The sequence below is a fragment of the Vitis vinifera genome, chromosome 11, assembly GCF_030704535.1.
Source record: "Vitis vinifera cultivar Pinot Noir 40024 chromosome 11, ASM3070453v1".
Lineage (NCBI taxonomy): Eukaryota > Viridiplantae > Streptophyta > Magnoliopsida > Vitales > Vitaceae > Vitis > Vitis vinifera.
In genome coordinates, this window is record NC_081815.1 from 18,658,881 (window position 1) to 18,681,131 (window position 22,251).

At 30.4% G+C, this 22,251-nt stretch overlaps 1 protein-coding gene across 1 annotated transcript; it reads left to right on the plus strand.

Annotated features, from left to right (window-relative positions):
• The first annotated feature begins 5,561 nt into the window (after nucleotides 1-5,561).
• On the plus strand, nucleotides 5,562-15,693 carry LOC100246255 ((DL)-glycerol-3-phosphatase 2). Its single transcript, XM_002270550.5, has 7 exons — nucleotides 5,562-5,762; nucleotides 7,503-7,727; nucleotides 12,351-12,411; nucleotides 12,608-12,755; nucleotides 12,928-13,007; nucleotides 15,016-15,169; nucleotides 15,457-15,693. The coding sequence occupies exons 1-6, from the start codon at nucleotides 5,615-5,617 to the stop codon at nucleotides 15,146-15,148; spliced, it is 795 nt and encodes a 264-aa protein (XP_002270586.1). The 5' UTR covers nucleotides 5,562-5,614; the 3' UTR covers nucleotides 15,149-15,169; nucleotides 15,457-15,693.
• Nucleotides 15,694-22,251: the final 6,558 nt, after the last annotated feature.

The window sequence follows — 22,251 nt, forward strand, 5'->3', positions numbered from 1 at the left end:
AGAAGGGCATTTTCGGAAATATGCCTTATAAATATTAAATAACCTTTAATATTTTTAATATTAAACAATGCTTTGTAAACATGATAAATGTTAACACAAGACTACTCAAATGTAAAATTGATTTTAGATTAAATTGAAAAATTAATTTTTCAAGAACTAAAATTAAACAATAATAAATTTATTTTCAGAAAATGAAGAAAATATTCATGTTATATTTTTAATGTTTTTATTAAAATATCTATTATATTGAAAGAGGGAATTCTTTAATATATCACTATTGTACTTGGTAGGTATCCTATAAATCTATAATTCCTGATAAATTATTAAAAAAAAAAATCAAAATATTTATATATACATATATAATTTAATATTATATTGTTATTATTTTATAATTTTTTATATTTTTAATTAAATTTTTATTTTTTATTTTTATATTTTTTGATGAAAATATACTTATGTTCTGGGTAGTGTGTGAAGCCATCACTATTGCATCAATTTTTTTAAGAATAAAAGAATTAATTGAATGGGGCTCCGTGGAGTAGTAGTTTATTTATGCTACCATGATTTGCATTTTAGGCTAATTATTGAGGTGTAAATATATAATAAAAATGAATACATAATTTTTTAAAATTTAATGAAATGTAAATCTATTTTAAATTTTTTTATTTACAACGTCAAGTTAATAGTAGAAAACAATCGTTTTAAAAAAAAATCTTTTTAAAAGTTTTTTATTTTTAGTTGTTTTATCAATTTATTTTTATTAACTCAATAAAACATGTTTTCATTTTTTTATTTGTTTTAAAGAACAAAAAACTATTTTTAAAAATTAAATCCCTCGTTTCTAAAAATACAAAATATTGTTGTTTTAAATTATTCTCAAAAGCTATTTTTTATGACTGTTTTTAAAAAACACTTCCCAAACAAACTATCTATTTGTGTTGATATTGATTGTGTTAGTATCCATATAATTTGGATTATTTTTTTTAAATGAAAACATGTATTAACATGATGTATCTATGATTAAAATAAATGTTTTCAAAATGATTAAGGGTTTACCATTTGTACCAATAAAAATGTTATTGAAATTAAATATAATTACACATATTTAAAAAATAATAATTTAAAAAAAAATTATATCCATAAAAATTTTAAAATAGAATAATTTTTTAATTTAAATGAAGTGTTAATTCAAAAATTATTTATATATTTATAATATAAAACACTTATTAATTAAAAATAAAAAAAATGGTTTTTTATTTTACTTGTTTTAAAAAACTTCTTCAACAAAAATTGTTTTCCAAATTCAGTTTACAAACACTTTTTTTTTTTTTGTCTGAAAACATAAAATACTGTTGTGGACCCCGCATTTCGGCTCAATGCGTTTCCCACTCGATGGCGAAATCGATTTTAATTTTGAAAGATTGATTTTATATTGATTAAGAAAAATGACTTAGAGTCGCCACTTATTTTTGTTTTATTTTTAAAGGGTAAACAAAATAAGAAAGAAAAACCCTAAGTGTGACTCCTTGTTTTGAAAAAGGTGGTCTGTGAAAAACCGGATCGAGTTCGGGGGTCAGGTTACTTATCAGGAAGGTACGGTAGAGACCGTAGCACCCCTCTAAGTCCCTAAAAACGGGTCTCTACTAATAAAATGAAACAATCATGGCAATTGATGAGGAAATCAATGAATATCCTGAATGATCATGCACATATGAGAATCGAAACATGTATAGTGAAGTATCAGGAGGAGAGTATATGCGTACCTTGGCCACGAGCCACAATGCGCTTTCAAGAAATGAGATTAGTAAATTATCAAATACAAATTATAGCTCATACATATCGGAGTGCAAAACGAAGCTCAAGCAAAATACAGTAAGCACGATAATTGACAATCAAAATGGGCCAAACATAGGGCCCCCAACAAAGCCCGATTTATTGCTCATGAGCTAATCTCACAAATCCCGTGTTTTAGAATTATGAAGGAATCACTATTGCTTATGTAAAATCAAGAAGATCAGAAGATTATTTAGGAACTAAAGTGTGATTAAAAACTATTCGAGTGAAAACTGAATTATTGGAGCTTATTTGAAAATTTGAGTATTTGGAATTAAATTTTGAAGATTAGAGCTCCGGTGATTAAATCGAAATTTGTTAAAGAAAATGAGAAACGGACTTTAGGAAATTGAACTGCGAGACCATAGACTTTTGAAAGTTGAATTTGTAATAATAATAATAATAAGATTTTGAAAGTTTGAATTAATGATAATAATAATAATAATAATAATAATAACAATAAGATTTCGAAAGTTTGAATTAATAGTAATAATAATAATAAGGTTTTGAAAGTTTGAATTAATAGTAATAATAATAATAATAAGATTTTGAGAGTTTGAATTAATAATAATAATAGTAATAATAGGATTTTGAAAGTTTGAATTAATAATAATAATAATAATAATAATCATAATAACAATAAGATTTCGAAAGTTTGAATTAATAGTAATAATAATAATAAGGTTTTGAAAGTTTGAATTAATAATAATAATAATAACAATAATCATAATAACAATAAGATTTCGAAAGTTTGAATTAATAGTAATAATAATAATAAGGTTTTGAAAGTTTGAATTAATAGTAATAATAATAATAATAAAATTTTGAGAGTTTGAACTAATAATAATAATAGTAATAATAGGATTTTGAAAGTTTGAATTAATAATAATAATAATAATAAGGTTTTGAAAGTTTAAATTAATAATAATAATAATAAGATTTTGAGAGTTTGAATTATTGATAATAATAATAATAATAATAAATAGACGTTGAAAGTGTGAAATAATAATGATGATAATAATGAGATTTTGAAAGTTGGGTTAATCATAATAATAGTGATGAGATTTTTGAAAGTTGGGTTAATAATAATAATAATAGGACTTTGAAAGTTTGGATTAATGATAATAATAATAATAATAAACAGATTTTGAAAGTTGAGGTAATAATAATAATAATAATGAGATTCTTGAAAGTTTGGATTAATGATGATAATAATAATGAGATTTTTGAAAGTTGGGTTAATAATAATAATAATAGGACTTTGAAAGTTTGGATTAATGATAATAATAATAATAATAAACAAATTTTGAAAGTTGAGGTAATAATAATAATAATAATGAGATTCTTGAAAGTTTGGATTAATGATGATAATAATAATAATAAATAGATGTTGAAAGTGTGAATTAATAATAATGATAATAATGAGATTTTGAAAGTTGGATTAATAATAATAATAGTAATGAGATTTTTGAAAGTTGGGTTAATAATAATAATAATAGGAATTTGAAAGTTTGGATTAATGATAATAATAATAATAATAAATAGATTTTGAAAGTTGAGTTAATAATAATAATAATAATAATGAGATTTTGAGAGTTGAATTAATAATAATAATAATAATAATAATGATAATAACAATGATAATGATAATAACAATGATAATAATAATTAATAATAATAATAATAACAATGATAATAATAATTAATAATAATAATAATAATAGTAACAATAATAATAACAATAATAATAATAATAATAATAACAATGATAGGCCTTGGACTTTCAAAAATGGGCCTTGTACTTCAAAAACGGGCCTGGAAGTGCAAATTGGGATTGGGCCTGGAGGTGCTAATTGGGATTGGGCCTGGAGGTGGCTGGCATGGAGAGCATAAGGCCCTCCATCAGCTTGCTAGGGCTGGGCTGCTTCTCAAGCCCAATATCTGCCACCAATGGGCAAGCCCCAAAACAGCCATTTCCATTACAACATTGGGCCTGGTGCCCCAACTCCAGCCCGAGCCCAAGCTTCAATCTTCTTCACAGCTTGGCTCCCTCCCCCGCGCCTGGCTTCAGCACCTTCGCCACCTCCCCACGGCAGCAACGGCGATGCCACCATGTCGGAAAAATTGCCAGAGAACGGCAGCCGACGCGTATCCTCTTCCTGGCGCGTCCACGTGCTCTCCTTCTTTTCCTCAACTACAGGGGCGACAGCAGCAGCAGGAGCACCACCAGCAGAGCGGCAGTAGAGACGGGAGCGCCACCTCCACCGGAACCAACATTGGCAATGAGGCGAATATGTAAGTGGGGGTGCAATGCCGGGTACCGCACTAGTGTAATGAACGGGTTAAAGATAGTGGGTTTAGGGGACATATATACGGGTAGGAATGGTATAGACTGATATGGGTGTGGTGTTAAGGTGGAATGGGAACATGAACAATGAGCTTAATGGGTATTTGGATGAGTAAGACTGGCACGCGCACGTGGGGCTTCAGGTGCAAGGGAAAATTAGCAATAAATGGGTAGGGAATACATGAAATGGATAGTGGCAGGAATCAAAGATGTGAGACGTGAGTGGTGTTGGGCATAATGGGTATGCACGGCCATAAAAAAAAACAGAGCATCAACAACAAATGAGCAAACACTAAAACAGATCCAAATGAACTCAAGAAAACAATTGCATGAGCCTCATCTTATATTGAAGTCAGAAGGTTCACGTACAGGTGGGAAAACCAGGTTGAAACAGGACCCGAAGATATGACTCAGGCATCCAATGGAGAGATAAAAAGGAATCAGGTCACTCTTAAATGAATTTCATATGAAGAACAAGGCACATATTATTGATAACACAGTCACAGCAATATCAAGTAAAACAACTGCAATAGATATGTGGTCCAGAAAGTGCACCTGAAAGGCTTCCCTCCAGCTGAAAATGAGCAAGGAAACTGCTGTGTTTTTTCCCGCCCCCTCTCCCAGCAGCCTTGCCCTCCTTCACCTCTCCTCCTATTCCTCTGTTCCTTGTCCTCTGTCTCCAGAAAAGCCTCCTCTGCAGATCTCCCTTTTTTCTCTTCCTTTTCTCTTCTTCTCCTCTTTGTGTCTTCCTCACCAAGCCATGTCCGTCCCGTCCCATCTAGCCGCCCGAGAGCAGTCAGAAAAGCAACAAAAAATAATGATAATAATCAAGCTTTCTCTCCTCTGGGGGGGGGGGGGGGGGGGGTGTCTACAACTGTCCTTAAAAATTGTTTTTCATGATAGATTTTAGAAGTAGCAACCAAAAATAGCTATGATGTTTTTAAAGTTGTGTTTTTTTTTTTCTGTTTTTTTTATGGTTATTTAAAAAAATAGTTATATAAACATGTATAATGATTAAAAATAAAATATTGAATATAAAAATTATTTTTAAAATATATTTAATTTTTTAAAAGAAAAAAATTAAAAACATGTAAAATTTCTAAACAGGTTTTTATTTTACAAAACTTTAGAAAACGGTTTTAAAAAACAATTATCAAACAAAGATTTTATTGTTTAGTTGTTTTTACTTGCCTTTAATAGTTGTTTTAAAAAATAATTATATAAATATATAGAATGATTAAAAATAAAAAAACTAGCCATAAAATTTATTTATAAAACATATTAAAATATTTCGAATTTTCAAACGGATATAACTGCTGTTAAGAACTGTTTTCCAAATGGTAACCAAACATGCCCTAAGTATTTTATTTGTATTTGGTTTTAATAATTTAAAAACATCTGAAAGCGCTTGTCATACTGTCGAGGAAATCGTGGATGCTTGGGATCAGAATCCCAATTGGAGTTTGGAGAAACGCTACACCTTTTCGTCCTCCAACCCTCAGATTCCGGGCGATCGCTTTCTCCATGGCACCCAAAACTTCAATCTCTCATGTCATCTTCGACATGGACGGCCTCTTGCTCGGTAACATTTCTCATTCTTGCAGTCTGTGTCCTTTTTTTTTTTTATATATATATTTTTATATATTCTATTTTTAAGCTCCGTTTGGTTGCGGAGAAAACAGAGGAAAGTAAAGAAGATAAAATTTGGAAGTCTTTAATTTGATTTCCTTTGTCCGGATTCAATTTGAGGAGTGATGAGATATTCGAAGAGGAATGGTGAGGTTTCATTGTTGAAGGAGCGTCGATTGCGTCACCTATGTGGGATTTAGCTGGGCCTATGGTGGAATGTGATTGGTAGAAATGGTTCGGTTGTTTTACTTGTTACATTTGTTTTGGAAGATGCTATTACCAAATCCGTTTCCCAATATTTTGTCTCCTGTCACCACAACGGTAGCAATTGGGATTTCCACATAGGATCCGAATAAGCAATCAGCATTGCTGCATTGGATTTATGGTGTTGCTGGATAGGAGTGATAGATAATACTGATCGTTGCCCTAGTCATCTTACTTTTGTTGTAGAAGTTTTAGTGATTTATGGATAAATTTATGCTGGTTCACTGGGAATCTAAGTCTGCAATTTTGAGGCATTTCGAAAGCACTTTTGGGGAATTTTTATCCATTGGCCAAATAACAATGTTACAATGGTGGATGGTACTGATGTGCAAACCTTATCTTCTTTTCAGTTTAGTCTTGTCCCTAGATCCAGGAGTTAGTGAGTGATCTTTGATGTTTCATGGTCTTCCATTAGGTTGAGTAAAAAAGGCCCTGAGTTCGTGGAGTTCTCTTTTTAGGTGGTACAATTCCCCTATCTAGCCCCATTTGTTCACATCCTTATTTTTTTTTTCATGTCCATCTTTTGAATTCCAGTTGAAGTTAACCTCAACAATTGAGATGATCAGGGGATGCATTCAGGAGAGGCCAATTACTTAGGTGCAATTTTTTTTTGATTGGCTACTTAGGTCCAACATCGTTTGTTGATGTACTTGTGGGGTCCTAGGGGATCTAGTGTTTGTTAATGCAAATCATACAAAGAGAGGCTAAATAGTTGTGGAGGTTTCCAAGAGATGAAGGTATGTCAAGTGGCAATGGATTGGGGTGGGGATTCTAGGTTTAATTCCCAAAGAAAGAAAAATACATAAAAGAAAAAAGGAGGCAAAGGTAAGGTTTAGTACTTTGTGATAAAAAGCAAATTACTGTTAGCCGAAAACGGGTGTGTTGCTGATGTCTTAGTGAGGGAAACTCATTGGTCCCCTTGGAAATCCATCTTTCAAAAACTTTATAAATTTTTTCTTGATATTTGATTCAAAGCATTGGAGGTGAATACAGAATTTGCTTTTAGAGGATTCTTAGTTGGGGAATCAATATGTTGATCACTTCACATTGGTTTTAGAGAATTTCTAAAAGGCATAATTGTTATATAAGGAAAAAGGGAAATTAGCATATTCCTCAAGTCGCAACAGTATCCCTATCTTCAGCCCAAAGCTCAGTTTTTCTTATTGCACACGTTTCCAACAACTAATTTCCAGAATTCTAGCAATTTTTTATCCTTAAAACCTACCAATTCAAACCCTATAATGCCAATATACAATTAATTCCAGTTATGAACATGTCTAAATCATTACAAAGAAAAAAAAAATCTGGAAATTAGTTTTATGTTGCTTTTATGACTGAGATTTGTTTAATTAATTGTCTACAGACTAATTGCTTATGCCAAATTTCTAGCAAAGAAACTAAAGAGCTGATTTGGTTTTTATTTCTGCAGACACAGAGAAGTTTTATACTGAGGTCCAGGAAATTATACTTGCTAGGTATAATAAAACTTTTGATTGGTCCCTCAAGGCAAAGATGATGGGAAAGAAGGCAATAGAAGCTGCTCGGGTCTTTGTTGAAGAGACTGGAATTAGTGACTCTCTTTCAGCTGAGGACTTTCTTGTGGAAAGAGAGGAGATGCTACGGAAATTGTTTCCAACAAGTGAGCTCATGCCAGGTATTGGATTTTAGAGCATTACATCCCATGTTTACTTCTCTATTAGCTCTGCTTTGTAGTTCATTTCACTTTGTGCTTTCACTTCTCACTCTGCTTAAGATAAGTCTTGCAACTTTCAAGAGATTATGATTAAGGCAATGCTAGGTTTTTGTTATTTTATCTTTAGTGACATTGTAAAATTGCTTCTCTAACCTACATGTAAAGAAATGATGCCTTTTTATTCCCTGTAATGTTGATCATCTAGGGAAACAAAAATAACACTGTTGTTAAGCAACAAGCCAAACAATCTTGTGTATCATGATTTTTAGTGTGGTAAATTTTGCAAAATACATAACAAAAATGGTAAAAAGACAATATCACAATTAATTATTATTGATTGCATTAATATATCTAGAAGTTTTCATCCATTTTTGCTCATTGGATAATTAAATTGCAACAGTTATTTTCCTAAAGATGCCTATAAAAGAAGTTTATTTTATGAAGAGGCTAAATTATCTTCAAGTATGAACCATGTAGGAAATAACTTCTGATGATAATTCAATTTTGAAGAAATCTTGGGCTTATTCTTTAATTCTTTGAGAGAATGTTGGGTATGAAGATTAATTTGTCCAACAGTCTGCTTTTGGGTATTTTCTTAGAAAATAATGTATCTAGCAATCTATATCTCATTTAGGGCTTTATTTATTTATTTAGTTGGATAGGTAAATAAAGTGAGTATATTATATAAGAACGCCCAAAGAGATAATGCACCAAAGTGCGTGTGACATATACAACAGTTGCCAAAAGGCACAAACAAACAAGAGGGAACTCAAAAAGCTACTCTCCCCCAATGAGAATCCAACCAATCAACAAAAGCAATTAAAGGCATGGAACTTTTATGTATGTATAACTTACTCTTCTGTAGGGAGGCAATCCTAGTGTGATTGAGTTTTGGGACCTATTATGGAAAAGAAATTGCTGGAAATTGCTGAGTGCCTTGATTTATCAAATAAAGCCTGTCTCCTAGACCTTTTCAAGCTTCACTTAGCAACATCCAGTTAATTCTTTCTCCTTGTTGAAAGTCCCAATTAAAGTTTTGGATAGGATATAACAATTTCATATGGATTTTCTTTGAAATGGATGTGTGAGGATTAGAAAGACCACTTTCAAGGAGCCTTTTTCAAAGAAGGAGGTTTTTGTTGCCCTTTCCAATCCGTGTGGGAATTAGATGGTTTCACTATGGCCTTTTGGTAATCATATCGGGATTATGTTAAGCTCGAGGTGATGAGTTTTTTTAGGGAATTTTTCAACCAAGGCACGTTTCATAGAAGCTTAAATGCCACTTTCTTAGTTTTGATCTCGAAAAAAAGGTGCAAAGATTTGAAAATTTTTAAATCCATCAGCTTAGTATAGCATCCCCCTGTTTTATGATGGAGTCTTCTGATGCATATAGAGGAGGGTAACTGATTTATCAAATAAAATGCAATCAAAATAGCATCCCCTAATAAGATTTTGGGACTTTCATATGAAACATAATAGGATGAGCAACATTTCATAAGTAATGATTTTTCCTCCAATTTTGTGTGTTTATATACCACAATAGAATGGAGTTGCTTCCCGATGTAGCAGTAAAAGCAAGACCTGTTGCTGGATTGACTCATCAAGTTCCCATTGAAATTGGATCCGCCCAAGGAATGTGAAAGGACTAGGACTCCTATTATTAACCCTGGATGAAAAGATAATCTATGATGGTTGCCAAGTTCACACGACTGACTTGGCTCATTTGACAACTTTAGAGACAATTCCAAGGAATGTGATTGCTCAAAAGGAGCATGACCTAATCTATAATGCTACTGGAGAGGAGTAATAGACGAAGGGAGAGCAGTAACATTGGACATCTTTCTACCATTAGATTAGAATATAGACTGACTATTGAGATAATAAAGCTCATCTTGTTCAAGTCCTACACCAATCATCCACTTCATGTGGAGATCTTGAAAAACACAATGAGAAGGAAAAAAAAAGATAGCAACACACTTAAATTGTTTAGTAAGTTGACTAATAGATAATAAATTAATAGGAAATTTAGGTACATAGTGAACAAAATTAACTTTAAAAGAAGACAAGGGAATGGGATAGACCACTCCTTGACCAAGGATGGAAGAAGCAGATCCATCAATGAGAAGGACTGAGTATGAATTAGAAGCCTTAGTTAAGTGAGAAAGTTGGGAGGACTCTCTAGTCATATGACAAGAAGCTCCAAATCTATAACCTAAGGAGAAGAAGAGTAACCAAAAGTAAAAAGAGCATGTGTATCTGAATGTGCTAAGGTAGCAATAGGACCACTAATGTTGGATCACAAGGAAATCTTTGATGACTATTGCACCAATTTGTTATAATCATCAAAAGATAAGGTAATAGACTCCCTACTACTACTTGCAGGTTGAATAAGAGTAGGAACATCAACAACATCAGTGGAAGAGGAGACAACCTGATTAGTCCATGTAGGACAACCAAACTTATCCCAACATTTATTAGAGGTATGATTAGTCCTACCACTATGTGAGCATTGCCTATCACTTCTACCTCTACCTCTACCTCTACCTCTACCTCTACCTTTGCCTTCTCCTAAACCTTGTCCTTAACCTTGAATAGGAGGACCACCTCTACCTTGTCCTATAGATGCAAGTACGGGAGTATCCTTAATACCATTCCCCGATGGAAAGGACTGTAGTTCCATGTGTTGAAGATGAGAATAAACATTGCTGAGAGATGGTAACTTATCACTAGCAAGTATACTATGTTTGTTCTGAGCATATTCATAATCAAGGCTCGAAATAAATTTGGCAACCTGAAACTCTTCTCTTTGCCTTCTTTGAACTTCAATATCAATAGACAATGGTTGATAGCATTCAATTCCTCCCACATCCCTTTGAGGCATGTATAGTGCTCACTCAAAGGTTTCCCTTTCAGCTTTGCCCCAGAAATATCTTCATACAGTTGATAGATTCTCAAAATATTTTTTTCTTGAGAGCATGCCTCCTTAACTACATACCATATTTGCTTTGCAGTTTGTAAAAAGATGAAATTGACATGAACATAGGGTTCCATACCATTCCACAACCATGTTATTATCATGGCATCATCGTGTTGCCACTCATCAAAACTTTAAGATTCATGGGGAGGAGGATCTTCCATGAGATGTTTTAGTTTTCCTTTTGCCCCAATATACATCCTCATGGCTGTAGTCTATAATAAATAATTAGGTCTCCTAAGATTTATTTAAGTAATCTAAATACCAACACTATCTCCAAATTTATGATTGCTACTAGACACCATACTTGCACTTAGAAAGAAATAGGGACTATAGCACTTAACATTGAAACAAAGGGGTGTTAGGAACTTAGGATACCTTCAGCGCTAACACATACTTGTACTATACTTGCATCACAAGATACAACCAATCACATAGGCTCTAGTACTGGAGACCATTATAATAGGCAATGTAGCAAATTACTGTAGTGTGTCATGGTAGTGGATATAGGGTTAAGGTTGGGGTTCCGGATCTAACTTGCTTAGATACCAGGTTGATTTCATCTATATGCACCCAAGAAAGGGGTGTCTCATTCCTCAAGAAAAGAGTACAAAGCATATATATAGACTCTTAGTATCTTTTATTAATATATTTTTCTTCGTTTCTGATAAAAAAAAAATATATAGACTCTTACAAAAAACTGCCCCTTATCAAATAAACTACTAATTTCAATTGGAGCCTTTGGATAGAGGCTTCCTCATATCTGAGTTTGTGTCTTAGCATCATCCACTCCTCATGGCATGGAGAAACCATGATCCAAGCCCATGATGGGGTGGGTTTAAATTTAGGCATTTGGACAGCAATGCTAAAGTTCTGTAGATGCCTTCTATAAGTGTTGTCACAAGCAATGAAGGGTTAGTAAAACTAGAAACCGAAATGTGGAACAGCAAAAATCAATGGCCACTTTACCCAAATTTGACTATTATCCATATGTCGGATCAGTAATCCATAAGGAATAACTTTAGTTTCCTGAAGCAATAAGGGAGTTCTCCTTGCAGAGGAATTGGGTGTGATGGATGTCCTTTCAATCTTGAATTTTCAAGAAACTCTCAAGCCGGCCTTATTGGGTTATTTGGTTTGCCTTGATCAGCATTGACAGCCTTTGATATTAAGCATACCACTAGTTGGTCATGCATGGCATTCATGAGCTTGTGTGTATTGAAAGAAATCTGAATATGCCCTAATGTTGGGTTGGAAGGGTCTGCTCTAGCGAAAAGAGATGTAATTAATGTGTTTATCTTAAAAGGTTTTCTTGCCAATAAAATACTAAAAGAGATGGTTCTACTTGGGTGATTTGCGATGAAAAATTTTGCTACGCATGTCTTTTGGCATTTTAAAACACTGCATTATTTAAAACTATGTATAATCTCTAGGAATAAATTGAATGATACAAATGGAGGCTTCATTGGCTTGTAGTTGATGTTTCAAGTTATTTGGTCCCACGACAATCTTAAGAGCAATCATTGCTATCTTAATTATTACTATTTGTTTCTAATATTCTGAAACTATTTTTTTAACACATTTCTGTAATTGATTCTGTTGTAATATAGGGGCCAGCCGTTTGGTGAAACATCTTCATGCAAGTGGAATACCGATTTGTGTGGCAACAGGGTACAATTAATCGTTATTTTATATCTTACTTTTTTTTTCTTTACTATTGCCCCTATTTCTAGAAAGATAAGTACTATTGCCCCTGTTTCTAGAAAGATAAGTACTATTGCCCCTGCCAGTTTTGAAATGTTACTGGTGAAACTGTAAAGTTAAACAATTTGACCAGCATTATTTACCTGAAAAATTGTATTTCCAGTTCTCACAGACGGCATTTTGAATTGAAAACACAAAGACATGGTGAAGTTTTTTCATTGATGCATCATGTAGTTCTTGGTGATGATCCAGAAGTTAAACAGGGAAAACCATCTCCAGATATATTCCTTGCAGCTGCCAGAAGATTTGAGGTAGGATTGTCTAGTGGATGCTCTCTGTTATGTTTAACTGATGATAGTAACTTTTCTTGGGTTATTCATGCTATCTTTTGTTGGTTCTGTTACTTTTATGTTCTTACTTGGCTCTTTAATATCAATATCAAATGATGTTGTAAGTAGCTCATGAAAATTTGTGGATGAACAGGGTGGTCCGGTAGATTCACAAAAAATTCTTGTGTTTGAAGACGCACCTTCTGGAGTTGGTGCTGCTAAGAATGCTGGGATGTTAGTAATTATTTTAGACCATTCTTTTATATGCATATACATTGTTTATTGTGTTATTAGAAATTTAGAGATATACTTGAACTGTTTATTTAGTCAATTAATGGCACAAATTTGAAAAAAATCTTCACTCTGATTAAGGAATTAACTTTGTGTCATAGTAGCTTAGTATTACAATCAAAACTATTCTGTAATTGATGTTATTTAAGACACAGGAAATAGGAACCAGGGGGTATGGTTTCAGTCTTATTTTTTAGTGTAACTAGGGTGTCATGTCCTCAATTCATGGATATAACTCAGAAGAAATTGTCCTTTCAGAATAATTTTCAAAGGAATCAGGTAAATATTTGCATAGCTCCATTTCTTAATTGTATTGATTGTTAGGATTTTTGATGTATAGCTCCCATATCAGGTAAATATTTGCATAGCTCCCATATCTTAAGTGTGGGAGGATTTGCAGGTGTTGAGCTGGACATATTATACAACAGAAAAAGTTTTGATTTCTATTGGAAATGTACTGTAGCTCAAAAATTCCTTCTAAGCACCCACCCACCCACACACACATATATATATATATATAGGTGACCCTCCCAAAGTTTTAGAGAGAATATTATATACTGCTCTGTTGCATTCTGAACTCTTAATTTAGTGCTCCTTCAAATTCTAAACACCTGATCACGTATTCCTCTAAAAACCCTTGTTTAGGTTGCTTGAAAATTCCCCCCAAAACTATGACAGATAAAATTTTCTTTTCCTTTTCTTATCTTGTGTATTTTTTCTTGTAAGATCTTATTATCATGTTTTTATTTATTTATTTATTTTTGGTACATTGCAGTCTTTATTTCTGTTTTTGAATGTTATTTTTTATTTTTGTAAAATCCCTAGCTACTCTCTTAAAAGAAATGGTTTGATTTTCATATCCTTCCTGAGCTGGGCGGTTTAGATTTGCGGGTGTGGGGTGTGTTCTGTTGCATTGTGCTAGTTATTATTAGATTTGATTGGAAAAGCAAAAACATCCTCTGAAATTCTTGAAGAAAATTTGTCATGGAGTTCTTGTCTCTTTCTCTTATTTTGATCTCTGGAAACCAGAATGCACCATTAGGATTTAGTCAGTAGAAGGAAAAGGGAAAAAGTGACAGAACCTGTAATTATCTTGTTTGCCATGAAAAACATACGAGAACAATAAAATTGGAGAATAATGAGAAAATTTTGAACATTAAGTTAATTCTGTATTTCACCTTTTTTTTTTTTTTTTTTCATTTCCTTATTTTCTTTCCCTCCATATACAAAAGAAAAAAAAATGCCACAACCCCAACAAACCAAACCTCCCCCCCACACACACAATTTCTTCCCATTTACATAAGGTCTGTGGGCTCTATCTTATGATAGTATGCTTCTGAGCCACATCAGTTGTTTACAATATTTAAGAAGTGCTAGATTTTTCTTCATTTGCTACACTCTGATAAGTTACAATCCATGAATCATGGGCAATTGATGGGTTATAATTGCTTAAGACTTTTGTTTGGGATTTCATTTAAGGTTTTAAACTGGCTTTCCTCTCTCTTCCGAATCCAGCCTGGGGACTGGCATGCAGCATTGCATTCCTAAAATCTTAAAACTTTAAAGTCATAACTTTTAATAATCAATTATTCACATTTCCATGCCTTTTTCATTTATTAAAAGGTGAAAATGTCATAGGAGCTTTTACATTCTTTATTGCTCTGATGGTCATACCAACTGATGTAGCTTTCAAATGTGTTATCACAAATATTTCCAGGCCTTCAAACGGTAGAAATATTGATTTTGTTATCCTGAAGATTGGTAGGCTATTATAATGCTTTTGCCATTTTCCAAAAATTTGGCTGACCAAAGATTAGTGGAAGTTTCTGTCTCATTATTTGTTATCCTGGTTGCCTCTATGCTGGAAGAGGCTAACTTGACAAATGTTTATGACTGCAGTTTCTTCTAAAGGGCAGTCTTGGTTTCTCATTTTTGATCCCTCTTCATACAGGTATGCAGTTATGGTTCCAGATCCAAGGCTTGATATCTCTTTTCACGAAGCTGCAGACCAAGTTCTGAGCTCCCTACTGGATTTCAATCCAAATGATTGGGGTTTGCCTCCATTCCCAGACACCACAATCTAAACTTGCAGATCCATCAACACGGTATGTCTTAAGTACTGCAGATTAGAAAACTACTTGCAACTATTGATTATTAAGCTTATTAAAACTCAAAGCAAAACCCTGATTAGAATTTTTCCAGAATTGCATTCTTCTAACATTCTGCTGTGGCCTATGTGAATTAACATTCTTGAAATATTTAAAAAAAAAAAAAAAAAACTTTTATTTGGAAAGAGTCGTAGATTCTTTGTCAATGACCATGAGAATGTAATTTAAGATTCTTTAATGATGAGAACAGATTTCATTTTAACTTCATTTCCACTCTTTATCAGACAATTGATTCAAAGAAGTTCTGGATTTGGGATTGCTGTAGAAGAGAGGACAGTCCTGCTATCCTATGCATTGATTAACACAAACAAATTGATGATTCCTGAATTGTTGAGAATTCAACTTATGTGAGATTTCGTATCAGTTTGATCTTAATGCTGGGTGACTTTTCTAAAATGAGGACATTTTTATTATTTATGAAGGCTAATAAATTCAAAGCGAACAATATTTATATTTGATAATTGGCTGTGATAGATGCTATGATCAATTTTAGCAAAAAATATGTATAATTTGATTCTCTCATGAACTCTAATTCAAGGCTACTTAAAGCTAGTACGTTCAAAACTAACAATATCTATGTCAGATAATTGTTAGTAATGAAAAAATATATGATAATATGTATATATTGATTATCTCATGAGCTATAATTTAAGGCTAGTAAGTTTAATCACTCCAAATAGACAATATCTATATAGAAGGTCAAGTTGTGATAGATGCTATCCCACTTGATTTTAGACAAGTATATGATAGAAATATAATCTTGAGGGGTAGCTCAGTTGGTCCGGTCTTGGGTTTGCTCCCCAGAGGTTTACCCGGTCCTTAACTTCAGAGCCAAATTGATTTTTTGTTAGAAAAATCAAATTTGTAATTAGAAAAAAAAGTAAAATAACATGTATAAAATATATAGTAAAATTATACATATTGTTTTGTATATTTAATTACACTATGTAATATTTTTATTTATTAAATTATAAATTATAGAATAATTATCAAATAATACTAAATACATGGGAGATTTCATGATTTTTTTTAATGAAAAATAATATTTTTATTATTTTTACTTACTGATTATAAGTATAAAATAACACATCCATGATATCATTGGATTTAATATTTCATTGCAAATGATATTTTAAAAAATACAACATCATATCTTATCAAATCAATTAAACTAGCCATAAGGACTTATAGAAATGTCAATAAAATTAAGAAAATTAAAATATTTATAATTTATTTATTTATAAAATAATCTAATCTATTAAATGATTAAAAAAATGAAATAATTTTTAAATTTATAATATATTTTATTATTATTATTATTAATTTTAATAATATATAAATTTCAATCATGAAAAAGTTAGTGGTTTTTTGATAATTTTTTGTTTGGATCGAATTCTAATACCGCTGATAAAATAAAATATAATTATTATATTTTGTCATATTTTCTTAATAATTTTTTGTCATTAATAGTCAACGATCACATCAAATAAGCCTCTAAATCAATTAATATTTTTAAAAATCAATTTATGATATAATAAAAAAATCAATATTTTAATTAAAATTTAATTGAATTGATTTCTAAATATTCTAAGGGTCAAGTTAATATTCAAAATATTTTAAATACTTTTAACCACAAAATTATAAAAATAATATCATTCCCATAGTGACAAAGAGGGAATTTTTTAAAACCTTTTATAGAGCCACCACAGAAAAAAGAAAAAAAAAAGGGTGGCGGCTGTTGAGGGCAACCTCACGTGAGTCGCGGATCTGATACCACTAACGTGACGCATCAGATCCCGGTCGTCATCTGTTTTCCAATAATAACCATACAAGTTCCTCATAATTACTAAAACGCCACCATACCACGTTGTATAAAAGATACAACAATAAATATACCACCAACCACTTGAGTCTATAATTTATATTTATTTTATTGAATATAAAATTATTGATTTTTTTTTAATAATATCACCCAATAATTGAATTGAATCTTGTTTGAATCTTGTCGATCTAAATTAAAATATAAAAGAGTATTTATTCTTTTTTATAATATCAATCAATAATGGATGAATTTAATCAAACATTTGCTACTAATTTTAATATAATTTACCAAATTTCATGGAGATTTAATTTAATTTCATTCTTAATTTTAATATAACCTCTTTTGTTTTTATTTCATTTCAAGAATATTGCACTTCATTTTGAGGAATAATAGAGTTAATAATAATAATAATTTAGAAGGTTAAAAATTATAATATTTTCTTTGATACTCATTCTTGCTTTGTCATTTAAATGATTCTTTCTAATTTAAAGTTTTTAGATATCTCATTCCACAAATAATTGGCTTCCAATTATGCAAGCGTAACCAAAGTCGATATTTTTCTCATTTTGAAGTGACGCGCAATCTCGATATATCTCATGTAAAGACATATGGACTCATATCACGGGATTTATTTTTTGAGCCATCATTTCTCAAAGAGTGACATTACTATAGTACAAATAGTGATCAATTATATAACAATAAAAAAAAATTATGGTATTGATTGGATATCATTTCAAACTTTTGACATAAATCCATCAAAATATATAATAAAATTTATGACATTCCGAGAATAGCTGAAAGATAGTGATTTAATCGATATAAAATAATATAATTAAAGTAAATTTAATTATATCGATTGATATCAATATATTAATTTTAATTAAATAAAAAAATCAAATATTATAATTTTTTTTATTGAATAAAAAATCCAACAACATGTATGATAAGATGAAGGTAATAATAATAATAATAATAATAATGGTTGATTGGATTGACTTTAGGAGTGAAAATGTGTAGCTGTTGCGGACGTGGGAAAGGACATTTACAACCATGAGTGATGGGGATTGATTAGCCATTTAATACTATTATGTATCCTTATCCTATCCTCCAAAGTTGTCAAATTATTATTATTATTACTATCATATATATATAGTAGTACCACTACTGCAACCATATCCTAAAAATGGGTTCCGTAATTTTCTAAGCTTAGGAGAATGATAGCATAATTAGAACCTTTTGACATGTTGGATGCTAGAATCTAATGAGAGCAACCCTGATATTTTTTTTAATGATTATTTTAGGAGCATGGGTTGAGAAAAAGTGTTTTTAGTATATAATATTTTTATTAATAATTAATAATTTTTTATCAAAAATATATTTATAGAGAATTAATTAATATTTAGATGTTTGAATAAGAATAAATAAAAAGTATTTTCATATTATTTTTAATAACTAGTTATGTAACAAATTTTTATTTATTTATTTTTTTTAAATAAGCATCCCATCAAGTGTTAATCCAAGAATTAGTTTTAGTAATTATCTATAATTTTAAAAATAATTTTAAATTTTTATAAGAAAAACTTTTTCATAATCATTCTCAAATGAGCTATTAATGACATGAGTTGAAATTTGTACAAACAACAATCATTTTGACAATTAAGAAAATATCGTGATTAGTTCATTATAACATTTCTTAAGTGAGTTTTTACATTATAATTAGTCCTTATTCTAAACCCAAATAAATAAATGATTCTCATTTCATTTAATTAAGAGTTAGTTTACTTCCCATGATAAGTTCAATGCTCATAACATAAAAAATTAAAAATTAAAAATTAAATAAAAAAAGCTGCATGAATATGGATCAATGGATTAATTATGTAAAATAAAAATAAAAAACCAAATAGAAAATTTAGGATATATTTGACAACTACTTTTTATAACAATTTTTTGTTCTTAAGAATAAAAAAAAAATAGAAAAATACGTTTAGTAACCACAAAACATCTTTTAGTTGTATTTAAAACATATTAAAAATATTTTAAATTTTCAAACAGACTTTTATTTTAAAAAACATTAAAAAATAGTTTTTCAAAAACTATTCTCCAAACCAGTTATCCAATATAGATTTAACATTCTATACATTTAAAAAAAAAAATTAAACCAAGTGAGGGTTCTTCATCAATTCTACTTGGATCATGTCCTCAATGCATGGAATTGGTCTCAAATGGTGGTTGGATCACTTCCCACACCATCAATATCTAGGAGTTATATCATATGTCCACATCTTGAACTGTTGATTAACAACCCTACGCAATTGTTTTTTTTAATGTGAAGTGGTGGCCAATTTGTGAATGAAATTTTCAATGGTTTGCATTATTTTCCACCTAATGACATCATATATATGTACAAAGAGAGTGACTACATAGTAGAATTTTTAAATTTTCTTGTACAACATTGATGCTATAGGGTTCTAAAAAGAGAGGTTGGTAGACTTGTATTAATGATGAGTGGATGAAGTGGGCACATTCAGAGGGTGTACACCCACCCACTTGGCTGTTGGAGCTGCTTTCCCTTAAGAGGCATTTCTTGGTTGTACACTGGTCTTATTGGTCTTATTGAATGAAATATTTACAATAATAATTTGGGATGTACAAGACTTACATAATTATTTTCAAATTTATGATAGCTTGTGAAACACCCTGTAGAAAATATCTCTAAAAGACTCCATAAGTATAATTATATTATACTAAAAAGGTGTTTGTTACGTAGGAACGAGAAGTGAGAATAAATATATCATTCTTTTTCTCCTTTATTATGATGTTTGGATGAATTTTATGAATATAAAAATAAAATAAAAAATGATTATGATAGAAATCAAATTTCATTTATAAATGAGATTTTAATTCATCGCAAGTAGGTAGTATTTTGATTCATTCATTCCATAAAAAAAAAAAAAAAACTAAAATTATTATTTTATCCTTAGATTTCATTCATTAAACTTTGGTGCCTCTTCATCCTATAATAAGATTATTTTTTTAATCTTATTATTTAGTAAAAAAAATATTATTGTCAATTTATTTATTTTTCATTCGCATTCCTATTATTATTATCAAATATTTTAATAGAAACAAATAATAATTCTAATTTTGAATTCCTAGGTTTATCCAAATAAGAGAAATAGAATCATTAAATTTATTTTCATTAAAAAAATAGAAATAAAAACAAAATATTCATTTTTCATTCCCTATTCTCATATACTAAACACCCTCTAAAGTTATTTGTTTTAAAAAACGCTTTTTTGTTCTATATCTAATAAACTATTATAAATTCGAAAATAATTTTTTAATTATTGTATTTTAGATCATCTCTTTAAAAGATAATTTTTCTACTTAACATCTCATAAATTACTATAAATTTGAAAATAGTTAATCACTGTTATTATATATATAAATAAAAGTTGTTATTGAACTTTAAAACCATATTTTCTTGCAAAAAGATTGATTCAAAATGACCTCAAAGGACCCACCATTCTTTTCTATGATATAGCATAGAAGAAAAGAGATTAAATGTCAAACAATAAATGATTGTAATTAAGAGTAGAGTCTAGCAAGGAAGAAAAGGAGGACCACATTTCTTTGTCACTTGACTTAGTTGCAAGGTATGCACATTAAGAGACAATAAACTCATGCCTTAGCCAACACCACCTAAGATAGGGCCCATGCCCTTAAACCAATACCATTTACCAAAGGGTCCACAAACCTATGAGTTTTCATGTCTATTCTTCCCTTAGTTGTCATTCATCACGAACTTCGACATCTTATTAATTAATAGTCCTTTTAACATACAAGAGGTCGGTCTTCATTCATATATCATCTCATGTTTTATAAAACAAAAATTTGATGCATATTTCTAAATTTTAACTTTGATTTTAAATTTATATCTTATTATTGGTACCACACAAATAATGTCACTCAATCATAGAAGGTCACCTAGCAAAAAAATTTTATTTTTTTGTTACCTTTAGTCAATCGTTCACATTTAGTTATATTTTTCAAGGTTTGATTTTGACTTTATATATGATACGTGATTGATATAAAAAATTTCCTTATTGAAATCATCAATAAGATTTTCACCAATACCATCTTAGCATAATTATTTCGTATCTTTAAATTATGTTATCTCCATGATAAGATGGCCATTAAGTTCAATATGAGATCATTCCAAGCTTGAAAGCAAATTTCTTGAGCCATACCATGTCTCTACCTCTAACCAAGTTCTTGATCTCATCTCTTAAATAAACATATGATTTCTAGTTTTTCTCAAATATTTCAAAGTATGTTTTCCAAGAATCCATGATCTAGGTCTAAATTAAATTGATATCTAATTGTCATGCCAACTACATGATAAATATATTGGTCTAGTGCATAAATTAGGTTATATAGACCAGGTTTTCCGATTAGCCCAACATCGAGGGATTTCCCGCATCTCCTCCTTCCATCAAGTGTTTTATAGCATATTGATCCTTAAAAGAGAAAGAAAGAATTTCATGTTTTATGGTGATCAAAAGTCCTTTCTTTTCAAAATATGTATTACAAGTCTCACTTACACGTTATCATTCTATTCTTGCAATTTGGCAAAAAATCGACTTTAAATGTGGTTTCCTTCTTTTAGATCTTTCATATCAAATAATCGTCTATACCTAAAACAAAAAACAATTAATATGTTTTCTTTACCATTGTTGCGTACATTATACGTTTTATCTAAGTCTACACAAGAACCTAACAAACCTAGATGGATATTCCAACAATAAGACAATTGATAAAACTTTTCAAAGGATCTACAAAATGATTATTTTGCTGTCTTAGATTCTTGGATTCTTGCTACAAATACATCTTGTTGCATCATTAGACCATTCAAGAATCAATCTCTTCCTAAGACTCTCCAACATATCGTTTGATTTCTCTCCAATCAATTAGTGCTTGGAGAAAATTTCCAAACATCAAAAGTTATCAAGTAATTGAAAGTTTCCCATATATAAAAATGCAAAAATTAGAGCATGCATGCATGAAAAAGAAAAAAAAAAAAAAAGTACCTATCACTCATCTGCTTTTTATTAAGATATTGAGAAAATAACATGATACATAATAAGATTGATGATATTCAATATATATATATAATACTTTCAGTACTTTTCATAGC